The 14,837-nt window shown below is 54.4% G+C and overlaps 1 protein-coding gene across 12 annotated transcripts in view; it reads left to right on the top strand.

The window, feature by feature from the left end:
* Positions 1-5,766: 5,766 nt before the first annotated feature.
* Positions 5,767-14,837, top strand: part of MAPK8IP3 (mitogen-activated protein kinase 8 interacting protein 3) — a 54,064-nt gene continuing 44,993 nt past the window's right edge. For 8 of the 12 annotated variants that reach the window (XM_029048949.2, XM_029048951.2, XM_029048954.2 and 5 more), the window contains exon 1: positions 5,768-6,146. In XM_029048949.2, the coding sequence (XP_028904782.1) occupies positions 5,829-6,146 (318 nt within the window). In that variant the 5' untranslated portion in view covers positions 5,768-5,828. Of the gene's footprint in view, positions 6,147-14,837 lie in introns of all 12 variants that reach the window. The other 4 variants (XM_029048950.2, XM_029048953.2, XM_029048956.2 and 1 more) reach the window with 1 other exon arrangement.

Genomic DNA, 14,837 nt, shown 5'->3' on the forward strand with positions numbered 1-14,837 from the left:
AACTGCCGTGGTCTTGGCGGGGAGCGGGCTGGGGGCTAGGTCTCCACCATGGGACGGGGAATCATCGGGTCATTTTGAACTACCGAAACGGTCTTCAGCGGATGAATCTCACGGGCCGGGTTGGGGTCCCCGCTTCTAGAGCACCCTGGGGTCAGGTGGCTGGGAGAGACTGTGGCAGGGGTCAGGTGTGGTACCCTGAGCCTCCTCAGGCCTCCAAGACAGCATCCTTCTCCCAACGCGGCCCTCGCCCTTTGGCCTGGGTCCCTAAGTGCCTGCAGGAAGCACCTGCCTAATTCCGCTCTGCGGCCTCTCCGAATCGACGCGCACTTGGTCGACCAAAGACTTGACCCGTCTTTCACCGCCCCTGCTGACTTTGGGGCCAGATCCCACCCGCTCGTCCCATCCTCTCGTTTCCCAGAAGCCCTCAGGACCCTGGGTCTCGGCGCGTTCTCACCGGGGTCCTGCCGTCTCCACTGCTGGAAGATGTTTTCAGTCCGCCTTAAAACACTTTTCGCAAGCGCGTTTGGTGCCAGCTTCTCTCGAGCTGTGTGAGTAAACCTCGGGCATTTGACAGGGGCGTCTCGCTATTCCGACAGGGCAGAACGATGGTATTAAATCTGGCAACTCGGACCGGGCGTCTCCGTATCTTGCTGGTTGCGGCAGTTTCTTTCACCCGGCCCCTTTGAGCCGGCTCGGGCGATCGTCATGGAGCGTTTAGTGTGTGCAGAGGAATGTACTAAGTGCTTGGGAGAGTACCGTAAAACGATATCACGGGCGCTCTCCCCTCCACTCTAGACTGTTTATTGTGGGCAGGGTACGTGTCTGTTTATCGTACCGTCCTCTCCCAGCTGCTGAGTACGGTGCTCTGCATGCAGTAAAGCGCTCGATAAATACAACCGAATGAACGAATGAGCTTACAATCTCGAGGGGAAGACAGACATTAATATAAATAAATGACGGAGATGGACTAAGTGAGTCTGGGGGTTGGGTGTATAAGGGGAGTAAATCAAGGTGACCCGGGAGGGAGTGGGAGAAGAGGAAATGAGGGTTTAGTTGGGGAAGGCCTCTCGGAGGAGATGGGCTTTTAATAAGGCTTTGAAGTAGGGGAGAGCGATCGCCAGTTGGAATTGAAGAGGGAGGGCGTTCCAGGCCAGAGGCGGGACGTGAGTGAGAGGTTGGCAGTGAGCTAGACAACGGGAAGATTTGTCATCCGGCTAATCGGACGGTGGGATTTGTTGAGTGTGGCAGACCCTCCCTTACATCTTCTGGGGTTCGCGGGTGCTTTTCCGCTGGCCACTGCCACCCCGTCTGATCCAGACTGTATAATCCCCCAGCTAGTCCTCTAGGCTGTAAACTCGGGCACAGGGAACCTGTCCCCCAATTCTCCTCTACTGGACTCTTCCGAGTGCTTAGTATAGCATTTTGCATCTGCAAAGCAGAGAAGCAGCTAGCCCAGAGGAAGGAGTTTGGACCTGGGACTCAGGGGACCTGTATTCTAATCCTGGCTCCTCCGCCTGTCTGCTGCGGGACCTTGGATGAGCCATTTCACTCCCCGTGACCTCATTTACTTCATCTGTAAAATGGGGATGAAGACTGTGAGCCCCAAGGGGGAAAGGGACCGTGCCCAACCTGATGAGCTTGGATCTGCCCCAGCGCTCAGTACAGTCCCTGGCACATAGTAAGTCCGTAACAAATAGCATTTTTTAAAAAAAGAAGCTCAAAAAGATCATCCAGCCACCGGGTCTCTGGATGAGGCTCATGCCGCTCCTTTTTCCTCACTAAACTTCTTAGCTGGGTTTGTGTTTTAGGGAATTCCAAGTAGCTGACATGATGGAGTCAGGGAGTGGATAAGGAATGAAAGGGTGGCTCTAATTGCCATTCCCATTCCCGGGTGGTGGACTGCTTCCAAGGGTGGGTCCCTCACCCGGTGTCTCTTCATCCGAGTGAGGCCAAAGGAATGGCCAGAAAACACGTTCCCCTCTTGTCCGTGCCTGTATCGGGATGCCCTTTTCCCGGAGTAATGATAATACTAACGATGACATCTGTTAAGCTTAGTTTACTATGTGCAAAGCGCTGGGGAGGATACAAGGTGATCAGGTTGCCCCACGTGGGGTTCACAATCTTCATGCCCATTTTACAGATGAGGGAACTGAGGCCCAGAGAAGTGAACCGACTTGCCCAGAGTCACACAGCTGACAAGCAGTGGTGCTCGGATTTGAACTCATGACCCCTGACTCCCCAGCCCTTGTTCTTTCCACTGAGCCATGCTACTTCTCTAACCCAGGCCTCTCCGTGGAACCACGGTTGGCCAGTAGGCCACATGGCCAGACTGAACGGTTGTGATCAGGATCTCTCATTATTTGCTGTAGTATTCTTTCCGAAGCGCTTCATACAGCACTGTGCACACGGTAAATGCTCAGTAAATACGATTGAGAACAGCTGCCCTCATGGTCTCCAAGACCTCAGCGGCTGCAAGGAAGCAACAGCGTGGCCCCGTGGATCCGGGCCTGGGAGTCAGAAGGACCTGGGTTCTAATGCCGGCTCCGCTGCCTATCTGCTGCTGTGTGACCTTGGACAAGTCCACTTCTCTGGGCCTCAGTTCCTTCATCTGTAAAATTGGGCTTAGGACGGTGAACCCCGTGTGGGACAGGGACTTATTTGCTTGTATGCACCCCAGCATTTAGTATAGAGCCCGGTGCATAGTAAGTGCTTAACAAATACCACTTAAAAAAAAAAAATAAAGGTTGGAATCCATCAATGAGTGAGACCGTCCTCCAACCCCCAGTGGTATTTATTGAGCACCTACACTGCAATCACTGGGGAAGCAGCGTGGCTCAGTGGAAAGAGCCTGGGCTTCGGAGTCAGAGGTCATGAGTTCGAATCCCAGCTCTGCCACTTGGCTGTGTAACTGTGGGCAAGTCACTTCCCTTCTCTGTGCCTCAGTTACCTCATCTGTAAAATGGGGATTAACTGTGAGCCTCACGTGGGATGACCTGATTACTCTGTATCTCCCCCAGCACTTAGAACAGTGCTCTGCACATAGCGCTTAACAAATATCAACATTATCATTATTATTATTAATAGCGGAAGGAAAGCGTGTTACCTGCCTTCAAGGAGTTTGCAATCTAGTGGGGGTTGAGTAGTGTGTGGTGAGCGCTTACTGTGTGCAGAGCACTGTACTGAGCGTGCGGCGGAGTACTGATACAGTAGAGTTGGCTCGACCAAGCTCTTTCGGCTGTGGTGACCCAGAGCCTTGCAAACTGGAGAGACTATCACTCTTCCCCCTCTTCAGAGCCCTCCTGAAATCACTCCTCCAAGAGGGCTTCCTGGATTCATTTCGAACCTCCCCCTGCCAGATCCCCTAATTGCCAGAAGGGATGGAGCAGAGCAGTGTGGCTTTGTGGAAAAGAATGCAGTCTGGGAGGCAGAACCTGCGTTCTAATCCCAGCTCCTCTCCTTGTCTGTTGGGTAAGTCACTTCTCCCTGCTTCAGGTTGCCCCATAGTACAGTTCCTGGCATTTGGTAAACACTTAGCCAACACCATTTAAAAAAAACCCCAAAACACTCTGTGCCTCTGTTTCCTCATCTGTAAAATGGGGATTAAATGGTACTCCCTCTTATGTAAATTGAGCCCCATGAGGGACATGGACTGTGTTCAAACCGATTAACATACAATAGTAATAATGGTGGTATCAGCTAAGTGCTTACTATGTTCCAAACACTGTTCTAAGCGCTGGAGTAATAATAATGTTGGTATTTGTTAAGCGCTTACTATGTGCAGAGCACTGTTCTAAGCACTGGGGAGATACAGGGTCATCAGGTTGTCCCAGGTGAGGCTCACAGTCTTAATCCCCATTTTCCAGATAAGGGAATTGAGGCCCAGAGAAGTAAAGTGACTTGCCCGACATCACAAGGCTGTCAAATGGCGAAGCTGGGATTCGAACCCACGGCCCCTGACTCCCAAGCCTGGCTTCTTTCCACCGAGCCTCGCTGCCCAGCACCTAGAGCAGTGCTTGGCAACACAGTAAGCACTTCACAAATACTTGTGAGAGCGGGGAGACCAAAGAAACGGTATAGGTCCCGGGATTCAAATGACTCCTCTATGACAACATTAGTATAATGCCTGGCACATAGGAAGCGCTCAACAAATCCCATTATTATTATTGTTAACCACACACCATGGAAGTCAGTCAGTCAAACTGATTGAGCGCTAAAATAAAAGTCACACAGAATAAGTGATTTTTTTTTTCCCTTTCTCCAGGCAGCCAAATCTGACAGCAGGCCTATGGGAGGGCCCTGTGTCCAGGTCGTTTTCTGAATTGTGAAAAGAGCTTGTGGTTCTGTGTCTGTGACCTCTGTGAAGACTCAAAATCCTCAAAATAATGACAGAGGAGAGCCCGGACTACAGTATCTCCACCGGAGATAAAGCGGGTTATTAATTGCTGAGTTTGGGGGTTAGCCTGTTAATCCCCCCATGGCTTGGTTTATCTCATTTAATTAATAGTAATTAACCCCACTGACTTCATCTTTTCAAGAGAGGCGATTTAGGCTTCAGGTATTCTTGCTTATTGGGTGTGGGGGAACCTGCCTACCAACTCTGTTGTACTCTCCTTCATCCATTTAGGTGTACTTATTGAGCGCTTACTGTGTGCAGAGCACTCTACTTAGGGCTTGTCAGGGACAATTCAGCAATAAAGAGAGACAATCCCTACCCACACTGGGTTCACAGTCCAGAACGGGGAAGAGAGAGAACAAAACAGGTAAACGGGCAGCAATATAAATGGAATTATAGATACAAATATACATACGTGCTGGGGGGAGACGGGGAGGTAGCAAGGCGAGGTGATTAAGGGGATCAATGGGGATGAAGACCACGAGCCCCTGTGGAGCCGGGGCTGGGTCCAACCCGGTCACCTTCCATCCACCTCAGCGCTTAGAACACTGTCTGACACGTATTTTGTGGTTAACAAGTAGTTGGACCGTAAGGCCCAAGTGGCTCCTGATGATCTTGTATCCACCCCAGTGCTTAGTACACTGTTTGGCACATAGTAAGGGCTTAAAAAATGCCATTATTATTGATAATAATATCTTTTATTTTAAAAAATAGGGTAAGCCCGAGAAAACGCTGGGGCTAATGGGGAGGGGGCCGGGCTGGGGCCTCCCCGTGACGTCACGGCCGAGGAGGGTCGGCCGCACGGTGGCGCCCCCTCGCGGGGGAGCGCGCAAGGGCGCGGCCTGCGGGCCGGACGAGCCTCTTCCGCCCGCACAGGGCGGGACTTCTGGCGGTGAGTGACGGGCAGAAAGGGCCACGGGGGGAGGAGCAGCAGGGCAGGGCCGGGCAGGGGGCGGGACTTCCGGCGGTTGAGTGACGGGCAGAAGGGGCCACGGGGGGAGGAGCAGGAGGGCGGGACTTCCGACGGGTGAGTGACAGGCAGAAAGGGCCACGGGGGAGAAGGGGCGGGGGGCGGGAGTTTGGGTGGGTGAGTGACGGGCTGAAGGGGCCACGGGGGGGGGAGGAGCAAGAAGACTGGGCAGGGTGGGACTTCCGGCGACTGAGTGACGGGCAGAAGAGGCCACGGGGGGAGGAACAGGAGGGCGGGACTTCCGACGGGTGAGTGACGGGCAGAAGGGGCCACGGGGGGAGGAGCAGGAGAGCGGGACTTCCGGCTCCCGGGGGCGGGACTTCCGGCGGGTGAGTGACAGGCAGCGGCGGGCGAGCCCCTGAGGTGACAGGCTGAGGCGGCGGCGGCGGCGGCGGCCCCCGGGCGAGGCCGAGGCCGAGCAACGGAGCGGGCCGGGCCGCGCTGGCGGCGGCGGCGGCTTCGGCGATGATGGAGATCCAGATGGACGAGGGCGGCGGGGTGGTGGTGTACCAGGACGACTACTGCTCGGGCTCGGTGATGTCGGAGCGGGTGTCGGGCCTGGCGGGCTCCATCTACCGCGAGTTCGAGCGCCTCATCGGCTGCTACGACGAGGAGGTGGTGAAGGAGCTGATGCCGCTGGTCGTCAACGTGCTGGAGAACCTGGACTCGGTGCTCAGCGAGAACCAGGAGCACGAGGTGGAGCTGGAGCTGCTGCGCGAGGACAACGAGCAGCTCCTCACCCAGTACGAGCGGGAGAAGGCGCTGCGCAAGCAGGCCGAGGAGGTCGGTCAGGCGGACCCACACCCACACCCCCCCCGACCCCACTCCCCCGGCCGCGCCGAACCCCGCTCTCTCTTTCCCTCCCCTTCCTTCCCCACCTCTGGCCCTCATCTCCCTCCCTTCATCTCTTCCTCCCCTCATCTCTCGCTCCTCATCGCTCTCGCTCCTCATCGCTCTCCCTCCTCATCTCTCTCCCTCTTCATCTCTCTCCCCCATCTCCCTCCCTTCATCTCTCCCCACTCCCCATCTCTCCTCCCTCATCCTTCCTCTTCATCTCCCTCCCTTCATCTCTCCCCCTCCTCATCTGTCTCCCCTCATCTCTCCCTCTTCATCTCTCTCCTCCACCTCTCTCCCTTCATCTCTCCCCTCTTCATCTCTCCCTCCTCATCACTCTCCTTCCCTTCATCTCTCCCCCTCATCTCCCTCCCTTCATCTCTCCCCCTCCTTATGTCTCCCCTCATCTCTCCCTCCTCATCTCTCCCTCCTCCCCATCTCTCCCTCCCCATCTCTCCCTCCCCATCTCTCTTCCTATTCATTTCTCTCCCTCTTCATCTCTCTCCCCTCATCTCCCCCTTCCCATCTCTCTCGGTCCCCATCGCTCTCCCTTCCTATCTCTCTGTTCCCCATCCCACTCCCCCTCCCTATTTCGCTCTCTCTCCCTCCCTCCCCATCTCTCTCCTTGCTTATTTCCCTCTCCTTCATCTCCCTCCCCATCTCTCTCCCATCTCTCCCCCTCCCCGTCTGTCTCCCCTTCCCCATCTCTGTCCCCCTGTTCTCCTCCTCCTCCTCCTCCGTCTCCTCCCGTCCTGGGCTTTCCCCGGGCCCCTCCTCGACCTTCCCGTCCTGCCGTGGTGCCCCCGGGGTGGGGCGGGGGCGGGTTGGCGCCTGGCCATCCGCATCCCCGGGGACGGTGTCGGCGGTGTCGGTGGCCACACCCTGGGTGGGGGGAGAGCGAGATGTGGGGGCTGCGGGCGGGGCTGTCCTCGGGGCTGTCCTCGGGGCTGTCCTCACTGTCGGCGCTCATGGGGGAGACGCTCATGGGGGAGACGGGGCTGCTGCCGCAGAGGAAGGGCCCGGGCTTCTAGAAGCGCCCCCCCCCCTTCCTCCTCCACCTCCTCCTCCTCCCCATCGTCCATCCCTCCGTCCTTCTTACCCTCATCCCTCCTCCGGGACCCAATCCGCTTTGAGCCTAGCCTGGATGGAAGGGGGCTGCAGGACTGAGAGAGAACAGCCACCCCTCCCTCCCTCCCTCCCTCCCTCCCTGCCTCCATCCCAGCTTCCCTCCCTCTCTCCCTCCATGCATCCATCACCCACCATCTTCCCAGGGGACTCAAATGCAACTCCGAGCCCCGGCCCCTGGTCCCCGCCTTCAGCCCCTACTACTCCCAACTCGCTGCCCTCCCTCCCTCCCTTCCTCCCTCTCCCCACCCACCACCCTGGGCCCTTTCAAGCCCTGGATCTTGCAGCTGGTCCTTTCTGGCCTCCCCGCATCACCGCAGCCACCGAGGCTCCCCGGGCAGGTCCCTCCAGGCTCCCTCGGAAAAGGCCCGTAAAGAAGATCTCTCCCCCTTCCTCCACCCCATCCCGGCTTTAGCAGGTCTTCCTTTGAGGGGTTCATTGGCGGTGGATTCGCACTCTAAACCCAGCCTGGAGGGTGGACGGCGACCCGGGCTCTCTGCCGTCCGAGGATCCCCCGTGGGGCCGGGCGGCGGGCACCCCCCGGTAAATCCCTTCTCGTCGGTCGGGTGGCCGTCCGGCTCGTGACTCCTCTTCTCCCCCGCTTCCAAGTGTGGAAACGCACCTCCATCCCCATCCTCCCACCCCGTCCGATTATATAACTTTCCACCTGAATTATTTTGGGGGAAGGCCGAGGTAGCCCTCACGTCCGTCCGACCGGGCCGCTCGCCCGGCAGGCAGTCGTCTTCGCCGTTCGCTACCTAGCGCGTACAAAATGCTCCTCTAAGCGCTGGGGAAAGGACAGTGGAATCTGTAGGCATTCCGGCCCTCAAAGGTCTTACTATATGGCGGGGAGACTCCCTATCCTTGGCCCTACTGCACTTACATACCTAGCTATAAATGATATATTATAAATTTATTTACAGTAATGTCCGTCTTCCCTTTTTGACTGTAAACTCGTCGTGGGTAGGGATTATGTCGACCCACTCTGTTATGATGTATCCTCCCAAACTCTTGGTACACATATGCGCTCAATAAATACCCTCGATGATGATGATGATACAGAATATGTACATAAATGCAACAGGGGTGGGCGTTTGAGACCACTTAAGTACCTCGGTGGCATTAAAGTGCCACAGTGGCAAGTGGAAGGTCCTGGGTTCCAATCCCGGCTCCACCACTTGCCCATTGTGTGTGATCTTGGGCAAGTCACTTCACTTCTTCTGTGCCTCAGCTACCTCCTCTGTAAATTGGGGCAGCGAGTGTTTTTATTTTGGCCACTCAAATTGCAGATTTTTTTTCTGTTTGTCAACCCCACGAGAGCATCACTTCTCTGTACTGTTCTTCCCAGACGCCTACTACCGGGCACTGCCCCAAGTGCTCAGCAAGTGGGTGCTCAATAAAACCTCCTCCTACTCCGGCTACTGCTCGGGCTTGGGTTCTGATGATGATGGTCTTTGTTAAGCGCTTACTTTGCGTCAAACACTCTTCTAAGTGCTGGGGGAGATACAAGGTAATCAGGTTGGCCCAGTTTGGAGGGGCGGGGCAGTCACAGTCTTAATCCCCATTTTCCAGATGAGGCACAGGGAAGTGAAGTAACTTGCCCAGAGTCACACAGCTGACATGTAGCGGAGCTGGGATTAGAACCCATGACCTCTGACTCCCAAGCCCGGGCTCTTTCCACTGAGCCACACTGCTTCTCTAGACCCAGCTCCTCCACATGGCTGCCGTGTGACCTCAGACCGTTTGCTTAACTTCTCCATGCCTCTTAATTTCTCCATGCCTCGTTTTTCTTCTCTGGCAGATGGGCATGAACTCCCTGCTCTCCCTCCCTCTTAGGTTGGGCCTGGGTCTGATCCGATTAGCCGGTAGGGGCAGTGGGGCTTTAGCACAGTGCTCTGCACACAGAATGTGCTTGGTAAAGCCCATTTTTCTTTAGTCAGGGAAGCTGTCGTTGTCGTGTCCCCCCCAAGCTAGTTTTTGGGTGGCTTTGAAGGTGGGGAGAGCCCAGTCCTAATCCCCTTATCAGTGCTCTTTTACATCACGACTTGGCTTTATTTCAGCCCTCCGCATGACCTCTGTAAATGATTTCTAGGTAAGAAAGACAGATTTCTTGATGCCTGACTCATTAAGTGCTTAAAAACTGCCAGCCAATGTCCTCAGGGTCTGCGCCTGGAGCCCAGGTGTCTGACCAAGCGAAGGTTCCTGCTGGTTCATAGTCCTCCTCTTCTTCCTCTTTCTCCTCCTCCTCCTCTACCACCACCACCACCACCACCACCACCTCCTCCTTCTCTTTCTCCTCGTTCATCTCCTTCCCCTCCTTTTTGTCCAATGTCTCCTCATTCATCTCCTTCCTCTCCTTTTCCTCCTCCTCCTTCTCTTCTTCCTCCTCCTTTTCCTCCTCCTTTTCCTTTTCCTCTTTCTCCTTTTCTTCCTCCTTCATCTTCTCCTCTTCCTTCTACTTCTCCTCCATCTCCTCGTCCTCTTCCCCTCCTCCTCTTCCCCTCCTCCTCATCTTCATTCTCCTCCTCCTCCCCATTATCCCCCTTGGTGCCCCTGTCCCGCCCCATCAAGGTCAGTTGTGATAGAGAGGAAAAGTAGGGAAGCCGGAAGGAAGAGAGAAATGAAAAACGAAGAGTGGCTGACTTTTGGAAGAGCAGCCAGACGATTTTAATGTGACAGCTGCTCGCCAAGAGAGGGTCCGGGCCCAGCCAAGCCCCGCAGCTCTTGGCCTGGGGGGGGGGGGTGCTCTGGCCCCCTGGGAACGTGGCCGCCTCCAAGGCCGGCCTGGCCGGGGAAGTGACGTCCCAGGGGCGCCCCAGGGAAAGAGCGGCTCCCCCCCCAGCCCACCCACTCGTTCATTCATTCAGTCATATTTTTTGAGAGCTCACTATGCGCAGAGCACTGTACCAAGCGCTTGGAGTGTACAATTCAGCAACTGCCGACCCTCATGCCCTCTGCCCCGAGCGCTCGGTCTGGGGTCTGCAGGCGGGAGGCACTCAGGCAGTCCCATTCGTAGAAAGGTGGCGCCAGGCAGGGTCAGACATTTGCGGACCAGAGCGGCATGGCCTAGCCGGCGGAGCCCGGACCTGGGTTCTCATCCCGGTTCCACCCCCTGTCTGCTGCTGTGTGACCTTGGGCGAGTCACCTCACTTCTCTGGGTCTCCGTTACCTCATCTGGAAAATGGGGATTAAGACTGCCATCCCCATGTGGGACAGAGACTGGGTCCAACCTCGTTAGTTTACATCTACCTCAGGGCCTAGTTCAGTGCCTGGCATGTAGTGAGCGCTTAACAGATACTGGTAAAAAAAAAAAAAAAAAAAGTATGGTCACCCCCAGCTGAGGCAGTTGGCTCTATAGTGGGCCTTGGCTTGGCACGTAGTAAGCGCTTAACAAATGCCATCCTTATTATCATTATGTATTTGAGTGTCTATCTTCCCCCCACCTCCCTCCCTAGACTAGAAGCTTCTGGAGGCCAGGGAGCCTGTCTGTCACCTCTAATGGATCGTCCTCACCAAAGCGCTTAGTCCAGGGCTATGCACCCCGCGGGTACTCAATAAAGCAGCGTGGCAAGAGTCTGGGCCCGGGAGTCAGAGGACCTGTATTCTCATCCCGGCTCCGCCACTTGCCAGCTGCGCCTGACCTTGGAAAAATCACTTCACTTCTCTGGGCCTCAGTTCCCTCACCTGAAAAATGGGGATGAAGACTGTGAGCTCCATGTGGGACGGGGACTGGGTCCAGCCCGAATAACCTGTATCTACCCCAGTGCTTAGTACAGTCCCTGGGAAACGGAGTGCTTAACAAATACCAATGAAAGATATGTATTGGTGATCGACTGAAATTACACTGGTAACCCATCCTCAGTCTTGCCCCGTGGAATGTTGTCAGTCAATTAGTGGGGTTTATTGAGCACCTCTTGAGTGCTAAACACCGTTCCGAGTAGTCGAGAGCATGGTGGAGATAGCATAGGAGTGGTAGGCAGGATCCCTGGGTTTGAGTCTGTGCTCTGCTCTTTGACCCATGGGCAAGCCACTTAACCTTCCAGGGCCTCAGTTTCTCCATCTGTAAAATGTGTTTACCCCAGCGCTTAATTCAGTGCCAGGCACCTAGTAAGCACTTAACAAATACCATAGAAGAAATAATCCCCGCGGGTCTCTTCCTCTCCCTTTCTAAACTGTAAGTTTACGGTGGGCAGGGTGCACATCTACCACCTGCCGTATGGTGCTCTCCCAAACGCTCAGTCCAGTGTTCTGAACAGTTCCCTGCCCGCAAGGAGATTATAATGTCTCTCCCCCAGATCTTGGCCCCTAGTAAATTCTTAATAAATACTCGACTTACTACAACAGAAGCAAGACAAACGCTTCCTGCCCTCGAGGAGCCCAGAGTCCATTGTCATTAGACGGGAATGATTTCCACATAGGGGGAATAGGATCATAACAGGAGGTGGTAACACGCTTAGAGCAAGGTGATAGCAGCTGAATAAATAATCCAATACGGAAATCAAAGTGCAGTGCTGAGGACAGGAATAAAGTGCATTAAGAGCAGGAGAACCATCATGGGGGTGGGGGGAAGCTAAAAGTTGTAAATATTTTTCATGTGAGCTCCCCCCCATTAGGATGGAAACACCCTGTGGACAGGGAGCGACCCTCTGTCTTGAACTTCCCAAGAGCTTGGGCTGGCAGGCGGGCCCCAAGTAGCCCCTCCTTAAATACCAAGGCTACCATTAGATAACGCAGCAGAAAAAGTTGAGTTGAGACGCGCTTTCCTTTCCCCACTCAACCCCGCTAGCAAATTCCCCGATCTCTAGGAATCCCGGTGTTCTCCCGCCACTGCTCCCAGTTCGGAGCTCGGAGGCTTCGGGATGAGGGAATCAAATTGCATCAGGGCCCGCTCCTCTAAGAGGCAACCTCCGAAAACAGTGCGTCAGCAGGCTTCCACCCGCCTGAGCATCCTCTCAAATCTCACAAAGTCTTTCCCTGCGGCGCTATCCAAACACTCTCCGGTTCATTCATTCATTCAGTGGTATTTATTGAGCGTTTACTGTGTGCAGAGCACTGTACTAAGCACTTGGAAAGTACAATGCAGCAACCAATAGAGACAATCCCTACCCAACAGCGGGCTCACGACCTTTTACGCCGAGAAGCGGCACGGCCTAGTGGAAGGAACCCGGGCGTGGGAGTTAGAGGACCTGGGTTCTCGTCCCAACTCCACTGCCTGCCATCTGGGTGACTTTGGGCAAGCTACTTCACTCTCCCAGGCCTCAGTTCCCTCATCCTTAAAATGGGGATTCACTGTCTGTTCTCCCTCCTTGTGTAGTGTCTAGAGCCTGGGCCTGGGAGTCAGGAGGTAATGGGTTCTAATCCCAGCTCCACCACTTGCCTGCTGTGTGACCTTGGGGCAAGTCACTTCATTTGTCTGGGCCTCAGTTACTTCACCTGTAAAATGGGGATTGACACTGTGAGCCCCACATAGGACAGGGACAGTGCCCAACCCAATTTGCTTTTAACTACCTTAGAACGTTGTACAGGGCCTGGCACATAGTAAGGGCCTAACAAAAGCTATAATTGTCATTATTATTATTATTATTACTAATGATGATGATGATATTCATTAAGCGCTTACTATGTGCAAAGCACTGTTCTGTTAGACCGTGAGCCCCACGTGGGACAACCTGATTACTCTGTATTTACCCCAACTCTTAGAGCAGTGCTTGGCGCATAGTAAGTACTTAACAAGTACCATATTAATAATAATACTAAGCGTTTAGGAGAGTACAGTGCAACAATAAACACATTCCCTGCCCACTTATAATCTAGAGTGGGGGGAGACAGATGGTAATATAAATAAATGAATCACAGGTACGTCCTCCAGGGCTGGGAGCAGGGATGAGCAAAGAGAGCAGGTCAGGATGTCGCAGAAGGGAGTGGGAGATGAGGAAGGGGGGCTTAGTCAGGGAAGGCCTCTTGGAGGAGATGGGCCTTCGATAAGGCTTCGAAGTGGGGGAGAGTCATTATCTGTGGGATTTGAGGAGGGAGGGCCCTCCAGAGGCGGGACATGGGCCAGGGGTCGGCGATGAGATAGATGAGATGGAGGTACAGTGAAAAGGTTGGCATTAGAGGAGCAGAGTGTGCAGGCTGTGTTGGAGAACGAGAAAGGTGAGGTAGGAGGGGGCAAGAGGGTGGACGGCTTTAAAGCCGAGCGTGAGGAGTTCCTGTTCGATGGGGCAGTGCGTAATCGTGTTGGACGCAGTCCCTGTCCCACATGGGGCTCACAGTCCTCATCCCCGTTTTACAGATGAGGAAACTGAGGCTCACAGAAGTGAAGGGACCTGGCCAAGGTCCCACAGCAGACCAGCGGAGGATTAAAACCCAGGTCCTTCCGACTCCCGGGCCTGAGCTTTCTCCACAGGGTTCCACCGCCTCAGAGTTGATCAAAACGTCCCCTCCCTCCCATGAGCTTACCATTTAACTGATCGTTCGTCTACTCTGTCCCTCGTCCCTCTCCCTTCTTCTCTCTGTGGAGTATTTTGCGTCGGACTCCCCGGTAGACCGGGAAGCCCCCCGAGGGGAGGGAGAGAGTCATCTGACTCTTCTCCGACACTTCCCAAGCGCCCAGTTCAGCACGCTGATGCATCACCCCGTGCGTTTACATTGAGAATTGGCACCGGCCGAACCTCTGGAGAGGATTCGCGTTTACCGACTGTCCCGGAATTAGGCGGCGTTCCATATGCGCAGCGTGGGCGAGCTACCGGTGCCTCTCGAAACCTAAATTTCATTTTCTGACTTAATCAGAGTTGCCCACTTAATGTCAATTTCCTGCCTTCCCCCCCCCCCCCCATTTGTATTTTTACTAACTCAGCTTGCTTCCTAAAGTATTTCCGTCACCAGTACTCACAGATGATGTGAAAAAAAAAAAATCTCGTTTTTAACAAGGGAAAAATGCATGTGACGTGGTGGTTTAAAAAAACAACCTATAGAATCTTAGCACCGGAATTTCTCTCTGAATCTTCCATTAGAAACGAAGCTCTTTGAGGATAGAAGATGTGCGTCTTGATTCTTTCGTGTGCTCTCAAGTGCTCAGAATGGTGCTTAGAGAAGCAGCGTGGCTCAGTGGAAAGAGCACGGGCTTTGGAGTCAGGGCTCATGAGTTCGAATCCCAGCTCTGCCACTTGTCGGCTGTGTGACTGTGGGCAAGTCACTTCACTTCTCTGTGCCTCAGTTCCCTCATCTGTAAAATGGGGATTAAGACTGTGAGCCCCACGTGGGACAACCTGATTCCCCTATGTCTACCCCAGCGCTTAGAACAGTGCTCGGCACATAGTAAGCGCTTAACAAATACCAACATTATTATTATTATTAGCACTCAGGAGGTGCTTAATAAATAGCAGTAGTACCTACCGAGAGCCTGTCTGGTGCAGTGCACTGTACTGAGCGCTCAGGTAAAGGGCAGTACAACTAGTCGACAAGATCCCCCGCCCTCAGGGACCTTCAGGTTTACCACTGATAGATTATGAGGGA

The sequence above is a fragment of the Ornithorhynchus anatinus genome, chromosome 21, assembly GCF_004115215.2.
Source record: "Ornithorhynchus anatinus isolate Pmale09 chromosome 21, mOrnAna1.pri.v4, whole genome shotgun sequence".
NCBI classification, from domain to species: domain Eukaryota; kingdom Metazoa; phylum Chordata; class Mammalia; order Monotremata; family Ornithorhynchidae; genus Ornithorhynchus; species Ornithorhynchus anatinus.